Source organism: Centruroides sculpturatus, unplaced genomic scaffold (assembly GCF_000671375.1).
Source record: "Centruroides sculpturatus isolate CEXI.00-Female unplaced genomic scaffold, Cexi_2.0 scaffold418, whole genome shotgun sequence".
Taxonomy (NCBI): domain Eukaryota; kingdom Metazoa; phylum Arthropoda; class Arachnida; order Scorpiones; family Buthidae; genus Centruroides; species Centruroides sculpturatus.
This window is the reverse complement of record NW_019385248.1, coordinates 413,645-425,646: the sequence shown is the minus strand read 5'-3', so window position 1 is coordinate 425,646 and position 12,002 is coordinate 413,645. Positions and strand designations below refer to the sequence as shown.

General features: G+C 28.2%; 1 protein-coding gene across 1 annotated transcript in view; it reads right to left on the bottom strand.

The window, feature by feature from the left end:
* The window catches only part of LOC111636710 (transcriptional regulator ATRX homolog), a 158,800-nt gene that overhangs the window by 72,561 nt on the left and 74,237 nt on the right, over positions 1–12,002 (bottom strand). The window contains exon 10 of the mRNA XM_023382014.1: positions 830–1,010. Coding sequence (XP_023237782.1) covers positions 830–1,010 — 181 coding nt within the window. The remainder of the gene's footprint in view (positions 1–829; positions 1,011–12,002) is intronic.

Genomic DNA, 12,002 nt, shown 5'->3' with positions numbered 1-12,002 from the left:
TCAAAATTTTGAAAAAAAAATAAAAAACAAGCAATTATTTATTGTGACACATCACAATGCTGGGATGCAATTTTTAATCTTATTTTTAATTTATTTAATTTAAAATATATGCTCTCCACCTTCAAATCAGCAGTGTCTTGCCTTTGTATATCATACTTAACAACAGAGCCATGACAGTCATCTATCTTACTCCATTCAGGGGAAAATTTTTCAATTGAAGTAACATCACTTCCAGTTTGCATCAGAAGTTTTATATAGTTAATTGGGACCTTGTGCCCCTAATCTTCCTATAACTAGTCTTGGCTTTCATCCATCTGACTGTTCTTGATATAAAAGAAAGACAGACAGATGGATGACAGTGGAAATTTATAGGTCTACGATTTTTTTCAAAATGCAGCCCAATTACTAAAATATTTTCAAACAAATGAATATCAAAATATTGCAAACCAAAAGGTACTGTATTATTATACACTGAATTATAAACAATTAAATCTAATAAATGTATTTTCATTAAAAAATTCCCTAATGATAACATTTAAAAATTTAAAAAACATGCTATATTTCTTGTATTTAAAAACTTTGAAATTCAAGTACACAAATAAGGATAGAGAAAAAATTTCGTCTTTTGCAACTCTCAGAAAATCATTCTTATATGTATTTTTTTTAAAATCAACTTTGTATTTTCCATCTAGCAATTATTTCATTTTTAGGAGTAAAAAAATATTCAATTACAAAATTTCAGTCTTAAGTGTTTTAAATAATTTCTTGGAATATCTTTCATTCAATAAACTTGAGAAATAAAGAACAGAAAAAATAAACTGTTACTAACCAGGATCTAACAGTGTGTATGTAAATATAGTTTTTAACTTTTTAGGTATTCTTTTGCTATTTTCTTGAACAAGAAGACGAAACATATCGTAACTCATTATCATGACACCTCCTTTTTCTTTCCATTCTTCCAAACAACTAGCTCTGCGATAATTGTCTTTAACACTTGCTAATTCAAAAACCTATAAAAATTAGAATATATATAATACTTATCATTTCATTTTATCTAATATTAACACATTCACTGCTGCACAATATGCCAAGTATATCATAAATTATCTTCCTAATAAGCTAATGATACATATTTCATAAAAAATATATGAATGTTAAATTCTTTGTTTTTGATTCAATTCTTTTCTTTCCAGAGAATATTTTCAACATTTTATTATACATGTGATTTTCATTATTTTTAATTTCTTACTTCTGGTATTTTCAGATAATTTATAATTTTCTTATTAACATGCTATTAGAATTATAGAGTAAATTAAAGTTGCATTTTCATTCAATATGTTAATAATTTAGTTCAATTTTATTCAACTTAACTAATAATTTACTGTTTAAAACCTCTCATTATATGTACCCTTTAATTCATGAATGAAGTAGAATTCTTTAAAACTGAAAGTACTGCAATATTTTTATAACTGTTATCTCCCAGCATTTATTTAGAAGTGAGCTTAAATGATGCAATGTCTAAGAAATAATCTTAAAGAATAAATCTGGTTGTAGGAATGAGTAGTTCTTTGAAGATATAACTAGAAAATTAATTTATTTTGTTTTTATTCAAAAGCACATTCTGAAAAAAAATGAAATAAATCTTATATAAATGTATAGAATTAAAAGAAATCAGTGCAAATATTTTATCATATAGAATAATTATAAATAATTTTTTAAAATGAAAATTAAAAAAATAAATGGTTAAACTATCCCAAGATGCCATATAAACCTAACAATAACATGCCATGTTTATCATTGATATATTGGAGCAGTTATAATCTAGAAGTAAGAAATTACATGAAATGAAAATCAAAAATTTTGCTCAAATGTCATTAGCATATCATTAAGCAAACACATTGAANATAAATTTTTGTCCAAAAATTTATCGTTTAATTTAAACAGATGATTTTATAATTATATTAAAATTCTTCTATAAAAGCATATTGACTTTGTTTAATTACAATAATTACAATAGATCATTGTTTAATATCAGAGTTATGTTCCTGCAAATTTCAGCATGTATCAAATTGATGTAAATAAAAAGCAAATTACAACATATTTCAATGGGATTCACATTTCAGGTACAGAAAAATTCAGAATCTCTTTCATAAAATAAAATTAAAAATTTATATGCATTGTATACATTAAACATAAATGCAGATCATATTTGTTCTATGATAAAATAAAAAAACAGACATTACTGATGGAAAGAACTGTCATTAAGGTTAAATGGATCGTTTTCTGCTATCTTTGAATCAATTGAAAATTCTTCAGATTTCTCTTAAAAATATGATAAGGGTAATCATCATCTTTCTTATTTTAAGAAAAAAATCTGAAACTTTTCTAAGTGATTCAAAAATGGCAAAGTTCATCAGCTCTGAGCCCACTAGTGGCTGAGTGGATAAAATCATTGAACACTAGTTGTTGCTTCTTTCTCAACAAAATTAGGGCATAATGCAATTTATGACTAATACAAATATATAACAGATGAATTTTCTTCAAGAAAATTATCTGATATGAAATACAATAAAAAAAAAGGCCTTAAAAGTTTACATTTTATTTAAATTATGTACATATGGCAACTTCCCAAAAGCAAGCACAAGATACCTAACATTAAAAACAATAAAACAAAAGCATCTCTAGTAGATGTACAATCCTTGTGGAAACTGTTATAACCTAGCTTTAGCACCTAATATTGATATCCTTACCTACTACTTATAATGCATTATCCCCTAATTTTGTTGAGCAGTTTAGTGATGCACTATATTGACTTCTCTTCTATTAAAACAATTCTATTCACAGTCAAGATCAATGTCACCTAATCTGTGCAGTCATCTATTAATCTTAGAATTTCTTGCAGACAAGTTTCTATAGACTGTAAAACAAGTTCTTGTTCTTGCTGCTGTTACTATTTCTGAGTCAATTGTGCAACCAAATCTTTCAGTTCCTCATTTGTGAAAAGTTGAGAATAAGTTCTGCAATAATTCAATCACATTATCAGGCACAATTTTTTTCAAGTTTCAGCTCCTAAGCAGTTGTGCAACTTCATTTGAATTTCATCAAATTCCCTGGGTCGTGTTACAAGCTTTACAAGTTAAATTTATGAGCAAAATAGATTGAACAAAAAGTTTTGTAACATGTTAAATGCTACAAGTTTTTACAATCAACTACTTGTAAGCAATTTTGATTGCATAACATTACTTAGACAGCTGTTCTATTTTAGTTGCATGCTAGTATTGTGGCACAACTGCTTGAGAAAGTACTTGCCAAGCTGTTTGCAGTGTGCAAGTAGTTGTGCAATAAAAACATGCATAAGATAAACATGGCTTTATAATCAGTAACAAACTGCAAGTACTTGCTACAAGCATTATAAGTATTGCAGTTTGTAACTAATAGTTGATTACTTGTAATTTTTATAATTTTTATGTAACAGGACCTTCAATATCATGTACACATTTAGGTCACTTTCTGCCATATTTTATTCATACATGTTGAGTTGACTTTCCAAAACAACAAGAATGCTTGCTTGGAACTTGTATGAATAAAGTTCTCAAGATACTATACAATAACCACTATTCTTTGAAAGGCATGTTACATTTTTGCAGCATCTTGTTAAATTTACTAATGACTAATGATTGTAAAAGATAATATTTGGTATCATAAATTTAAATTTTACCACAGATTATCTTTACCTTTACTAAATTTGGTAAATATCCTAAAGTATGGTTCACAACAGTAATAAACTCTTTCATAATTATTTACATTACAAAAATGATTTTCTGCTGGATATAAATAATCCATATATCAGTTAACCAGTTGTGTTGTTGTGTGAACTGATATACAGATTATTTCTTTGTTTTTCTTTTAAATTCAAATTACTAGTAAATTTGTTTTAACTATTGCTTTACTTTCAATATTTCTGAATGATAGATGAACAATGATTTTAGTTTTAGTTTTGAAGTATTTTCACCAAAAGAAGAAGTAAAACTGTCCTTAGCAAGTTTAAATCCAAGAATTTGTTTAACTTAAAAAATAAAATTTCCTGAAAGAATCTTTCAATAAATAGGATTATGATTTCAAAATTTTGAAAAAAAAATAAAAAACAAGCAATTATTTATTGTGACACATCACAATGCTGGGATGCAATTTTTAATCTTATTTTTAATTTATTTAATTTAAAATATATGCTCTCCACCTTCAAATCAGCAGTGTCTTGCCTTTGTATATCATACTTAACAACAGAGCCATGACAGTCATCTATCTTACTCCATTCAGGGGAAAATTTTTCAATTGAAGTAACATCACTTCCAGTTTGCATCAGAAGTTTTATATAGTTAATTGGGACCTTGTGCCCCTAATCTTCCTATAACTAGTCTTGGCTTTCATCCATCTGACTGTTCTTGATATAAAAGAAAGACAGACAGATGGATGACAGTGGAAATTTATAGGTCTACGATTTTTTTCAAAATGCAGCCCAATTACTAAAATATTTTCAAACAAATGAATATCAAAATATTGCAAACCAAAAGGTACTGTATTATTATACACTGAATTATAAACAATTAAATCTAATAAATGTATTTTCATTAAAAAATTCCCTAATGATAACATTTAAAAATTTAAAAAACATGCTATATTTCTTGTATTTAAAAACTTTGAAATTCAAGTACACAAATAAGGATAGAGAAAAAATTTCGTCTTTTGCAACTCTCAGAAAATCATTCTTATATGTATTTTTTTTAAAATCAACTTTGTATTTTCCATCTAGCAATTATTTCATTTTTAGGAGTAAAAAAATATTCAATTACAAAATTTCAGTCTTAAGTGTTTTAAATATTTTCTTGGAATATCTTTCATTCAATAAACTTGAGAAATAAAGAACAGAAAAAATAAACTGTTACTAACCAGGATCTAACAGTGTGTATGTAAATATAGTTTTTAACTTTTTAGGTATTCTTTTGTTATTTTCTTGAACAAGAAGACGAAACATATCGTAACTCATTATCATGACACCTCCTTTTTCTTTCCATTCTTCCAAACAACTAGCTCTGCAATAATTGTCTTTAATACTTGCTAATTCAAAAACCTATAAAAATTAGAATATATATAATACTTATCATTTCACTTTATCTAATATTAACACATTGACTGCTGCACAATATGCCAAGTATATCATAAATTATCTTCCTAATAAGCTAATGATACATATTTCATAAAAAATATATGAATGTTAAATTCTTTGTTTTTGATTCAATTCTTTTCTTTCCAGAGAATATTTTCAACATTTTATTATACATGTGATTTTCATTATTTTTAATTTCTTACTTCTGGTATTTTCAGATAATTTATAATTTTCTTATTAACATGCTATTAGAATTATAGAGTAAATTAAAGTTGCATTTTCATTCAATATGTTAATAATTTAGTTCAATTTTATTCAACTTAACTAATAATTTACTGTTTAAAACCTCTCATTATATGTACCCTTTAATTCATGAATGAAGTAGAATTCTTTAAAACTGAAAGTACTGCAATATTTTTATAACTGTTATCTCCCAGCATTTATTTAGAAGTGAGCTTAAATGATGCAATGTCTAAGAAATAATCTTAAAGAATAAATCTGGTTGTAGGAATGAGTAGTTCTTTGAAGATATAACTAGAAAATTAATTTATTTTGTTTTTATTCAAAAGCACATTCTGAAAAAAAATGAAATAAATCTTATATAAATGTATAGAATTAAAAGAAATCAGTGCAAATATTTTATCATATAGAATAATTATAAATAATTTTTTAAAATGAAAATTAAAAAAATAAATGGTTAAACTATCCCAAGATGCCATATAAACCTAACAATAACATGCCATGTTTATCATTGATATATTGGAGCAGTTATAATCTAGAAGTAAGAAATTACATGAAATGAAAATCAAAAATTTTGCTCAAATGTCATTAGCATATCATTAAGCAAACACATTGAATAAATAAAATGTATTAATGTATTATAAAAAGCATTTTCTAAGTTTAAATACTTATTGCTCTGGCAATTTTTTTTGTATAATTAATGTATTATATTAAAAAATATTTGACACACACTAATTCTTTTCCTGTTATGATGCAGTAAACATGTTAATAGAAAAATAAGAAATTCAAAAAATATCCAGAAGAGTTAACAAGTTTATTTTTCAATCAACTCAACATNAGTATCATGAAGATGAGTTTAATAATTTTAAAATTTCCATTATTTTTGTTATAATTATCCTAACAAAGTCACACAATATTGAAATATAAATTACAAATACAGTGGGTGATCAGTTAACGAACATAATCTGTTCCAAGATTTTGTTCGTTAACTGATTATCGATTCACCATAGGTTTTTATGGAAATTTGATTAATTCGTTCTGGAAACTTCAAAAAATAAAAAAACATATATATATACACACAGTCTTGCATACATATATATACACACTTTATTAGTCATGTTTTTCTTTTTGTAAGGGTTAAAGAATCTGTCCAATGTCGATTGCTTTTCCCTCTTCTTTAGAATTTTTCGGAAGTAATTAATAGCATTGTCGTCGTAGAGATCCCCAAGCCTATTAACCTCAACTTGGTTTGGATGACATTCTAAGACCGTTGTTCTGACATCCTCCCACTTCTTCAAAAGATCTTTAATGGCAGATGATGGTATTGATACTTTTTCATCATCTTTTTCAGAAGAAGACATATCTCGCTGAGTTTCTTGGTGTTCTTCATTTAAGCGTTCTTGGAGTTCTTCTGTCATCAGATCAGTTTTAGATTCCATTATGAGCTCTTCAAAGTTATCTTTATTCACTTCCAATTCCAGATCTCTAGCAGTTGTCACAATTTCATCCATAATTTCAGGGACATCATCTTGCTCTCCCTGAATGCAGGAGGACACAGCTTTCGCCAAGCAGAATTCAACTGTCGTTGAGTGACTTCTGACCATGCCTTTTGAATGAGCCATATAGCTTCAAGAATATCAAATGTTTCTTTCCAAAACGTTCTTAACCCCTTTAGTTGTTTGCCTGAGTTAACTCAGGCATGTTACATAACGTTACATAAAACTCGGTCCTTTCGGCCCCCAAAAAAATTTTTTGTTTTTTTTTTAATTTTTGGAATGTTTTTTAAGTCTCCAAATTTTTTCAAAAATTTTTACTTGTGCAAAAAATTTTTATCGCTATTTTAATTAGCCTTTGATAAGGCTCGATTAAGGCTTAATTGTTTTTTAATGGAATTTTTTTATCAAAATTAATTATCGTTCTAAAGTTGTAGTGCACGGATTTTCCTTCGGTAAAGTTATTTAAAGCTGCTTTCTGATGTCAAAAACCACCTGCAATAGTTTTTTAATTTTTTTAATTAATACATTTTATTATATACACGTTTAAGTCGGGGGGGGGGGGGTTTAAATATTTGAAATTAAATATTTCTCACTTACTATAATTTGAAATATTTAAAAATATACGGCCAGCTAGAACTCACCCTACTACAAACCCTTGTCCTCCCGAGACTTCTACGAGAATGTCCCGGGAAATCCGACTTCAGCTGTGTAAACAATGACTCATCGGTATCAAATTTCGCAGAAAGGCGAGACAAAGGGAAATAAAGTTTGAAGCTTTTTCTTCAAAATTAACGCATTTCTTTCATTTTTTTCAGTTTTAAGTATTTTTAATGTTTAATTACATTAATATCAAAAATTGCTGGGAACTTAAGGTGTTAATGTCATCGTTAAGGAGAACTGGCATGCTTCAAAACACCAACAAAACAGTGCCCAAATGTTCAACTTCTTAAAACCTGCAATAACCTCTTGATCCATTGGTTGAATCAACGAAGTGGTATTTGGAGGTAGAAACTGAACTGTCAGCCAGGGAAAGTCTTCCAGCAAATTATCTTCAAGGTCTTTTGGGTGTCCTGGTGCATTGGTCAATAGCAACAAGACTTTTAGTGGCAATTCATTGGTCTGAAAGTAATCCTTGATGCTTGGAGAACAAACTTCAAACACCATTCTTTGAAAAGAGCCTGTGTAACCGTTTTTATTCGATCTCCACATCACTGGCAGTTTTTCTTTAATTATAAAATTTTTAAAAATGTTCTAGAGTTGCTCTAGTAATAGACAAGAAGCAGGATAAGCTTCATATCACCGCTAGCATTAGTGAAAACCATCCATTAGTAGCTTTAAATTCTATCTCCTCATGTAATGAATGTGGAGTTTGTTTCTTCAGTTCTTCAAAAATTTCTCTAGCTTTCTCTTGAATGATAGTCATACTAGTTACTTTTTTCATTTCCCATTCTTTTATCCAAATTAAAAGCAATCTTTCCATTTTTTCATGGATAGAACATCTTTGTTTCTCAGATATGATTTTCGTTACTCCTTTAGCTTTTTCAGTCTTCTTGATTATATCTTTCTTAGCTAAGATTGTGCCTACTGTAGACCTGTTCAAGCCACACTGCCTAGCAACATCAGACATCTTCTGCCCACTCTCTACTTTGGCTACTATCTCTTGCTTGGTTTCTATGGTGAGCACGGTTCTTGACACTCCACTCTTTTTATGCTCCATAATATTATCAATTTTTGTTAAAAATAAAAAGTTCAGAAAAGCACTTACAAAAATTCAGAGAACAGAAATCAACTAGCGCATGAAAGAATTATGTAAATGTGAGGCCCAAATGCAATTCGAAATTTTGATGTTAAAACGTTAACGCATACCTGATAGGACAGTTAAACTCTCACCTTTAGAAAATAAAAGCCAATGCAAAACTTATGGAGTGCCCAACAGTATCATGAAGACTATAAAAAAATTATTTGTCAGAAAAGTAAACAAAAAGCTGGAATTATAATAAAGAGTTTCAAAGTTTGGGGAAACACTATCCGATGGGTATCAGGTTGAGCGTCAATGTTGATGTCTCCCATACTCCGAAAAGTTTTGAATTGTTACCTGAAGACAAGGAAAAATCAATCAGTATTCATTATTTTCCATTGCTTCTTATGTTTGTTCAGTGAAATGTTCATTATCAGAACATGTGTTTGCTCTCCAATCATAAAAATCTTTCGCAAAAGTGTTCGATATCCGATTTGTTCGTTAACCGATCACCCACTGTACTGAATTAACTTTCTTTTTTAGCTCATGGAGAATAAGTTTAACCCATTAGTTCCACATCCTCATTTCAGGACAGGGCACTAATGGTATAAACAGGCCTTTCTTTCAACTGTATTCTACCTCTTGGAGTGATACATATTGTTTCAGTTTTAAATAGTATGTTTCAACATGAGTAGAACTGAAATTTTGAATGATCAAAATATCTTAAACTTTGCAGGTAAGAATTTTATCCTTCAGTTTTTATTTAGAAATATCCTCTTTTCTTGTGATAATAAGAATATAGAATTGACAGTTTTTCCATTTCAAATTTCATTCAAATTGTACTGTTGTCAAACAAGGACAGTAAACATTCGTTTGCACTTATCTTTTATTTTTTATTCCTTCAGAATGAAGTGACTAGGATTAAAACTACAGAGAAAGTTCATAAATATCTTTTTTCTAATGAAATTGAATCAAATATTATTGCTCTTCCACCTGATTTAGATGATATGATTGATGAAGATGACTTGAATGATAATTTGATTATGTTGGATCGATGTCATTTGTAAAAAAAAAAAAATACACTTATATTCCAAAAAAAGGTGTTTGCAGATTATAACAATTATGTAAGTGGAGTAGATCAGCATGATTGTCTTCTGGAGAAACATCAGATAGCTGTCTGTGAAAAAATATGATATATTGTCACAAGAGATATAGATGGGTGTAGTAAATGCTTATGTCCTACATAAAATGGTGGAAGTAAAACCAATGTCTATAACAGACTTCAGAAGAGATAGAGCTAGGAGCTATTTGAAGCCTGGTGCAGATGAAAGACCACCGAAAGGATTTCCATCAAAACAACATTCATCAAAATCACTTCTGCTGAGTGTTTGATACACTGGGATGAAGCATTTGCTCATAAAGCAAAACAAATAAAGATAATGTCGAAATGAGGTATGTAGAAGAAAACCCCAACCCTTTACAGAAAGTGCAATGTTACCCTTTATGTTTAATGTTTCAAAGTGGGTTTATTAACAGTGGTTTATTAACAAAGTGGGGTTAAAGATTTTCTCAAAAGATAAAATCTGCCGTGTTTAAATTTCTCTCTACAGATATAAGAATATATCGAAAATCCTCATTGATTAGTTTCTTGGAAATCCTTGGATAGTTCAAAATCCCATTAGTTCATAACTGTACTTTTGTCCCAGCTGGATATAGAGATTTACATGTTAAGGAATTTGGTAAGGAATATGGCTACTTTGAAATTCAAAGTGAAAATTCTGTCAAAACTATAATATGCATATGTTAACTCACTCATTTACATCAAAGTGCCTCCATGTTATAAGAGAACAATAGACCAAGAACAAACCTCATCTGGTCAACATAACTTTACTTTTACAATAACTCATTTATGAGTGTCATCTTACATGTGGACTACCCTTTTTTTTCTCTTATTTTATAAAATACAGCTGGTTTTTGAGATTGAAAGATTGGGCTACAAATAGCATTGAGGTATTTGTATGACTCTAGGCTACTGTATCTGAGTGACTTATTACCTTTTAGCACCACTTTAAAAATGATTCAGGCTACTTTTTAAGGAATTCTGCTTTACATTTTATAAAACCTATCTGGCAACCTGTGACGTGCTCACCAGATGTGCTGTTTACTTGCAGTTTATTTATATTATTATTATTAATTAATAAAAATAGTATTCTGTACATGTAGCCGTATTCCATTTGCTTAATAAATTACAACAGTTACATGGCATTTGGCATAATGTACAGATATATGTAAATCTCAGATAATAAGAAGTCATGATTATTTTGTCACAATTATTTCATCAAATTAATGACGATTTCCTGCAATTAGAAAGTATAATTGTTACAATTCTTTTTAAAATTTCCATTTCAATAGATAAATTCACAAAGCATGCATCAAAAACAATTTATTGTTATTGGCTGTTATCCTGTTCTAATAATGTTTGCCTTTGCTTGCTTGTGCTTAGTTGTTCATTTCATTGTTCTCATATTATAAAACAGAAATGAGAATCAAATTATTTACATGAAAATAAATTGTGTTTTGTATTGGCTTTCACTAATAAGTTTGCAAATTACACAAAATCTTTGTTTATGATAAAAACAATTCATGCAATTAGCCTATTCAAATATGTTAAAATAACCGCAAGATTTTTATTTAAAAAATTTATATTAAAAAGTTATTGCAGTTACTGGATAGCCAGTTATCTGATATTAGAGTAATAAATAGTTTAGTATCCAATATCTGGATATAGAATGGATATTCAACATTTTTCATTAGTTATTGATAAAATATAAATGATTTTTTCCTTTTATTATAAACTGAAAAAATTTTTCTCTTGTAATATTGATAAAAAAAAATCATGACTTTTTTGACTTTCATGACCAACAGACACCCTGTAAATATGATTAAAAAATATTCACTTCCCATTAAATAACTCTGATAAGAAATAGGTTGATTATTTTGTTATATATCTGCCAGTTTTGAGTTATTATGTATGTGTGTGCACACATTTTATGCAGGGAAATTTGCATAACCAAACCCAAATTTTTTTATTATACATCTTAAATGAACAAATGGAAATCAATGAGATTTTCAGGTAGTATACCACCACTTATGTTGAAGACATTGAGTACTAGATATAATAAAAAAATTTGGATTCAGGTCTGTATAAATCATCCTGTATAAACAGTCTAAAAATATAAAAGTAAAATTATGGGCAAATTGTAGATTTCTTTAATTAATTGTACTTTTATTTCTACAACTTAACAACAATTGTGTGCAATTTTACCAGAAAGTTTTAAACCTTTAAAACAATCTAAGAATCAAT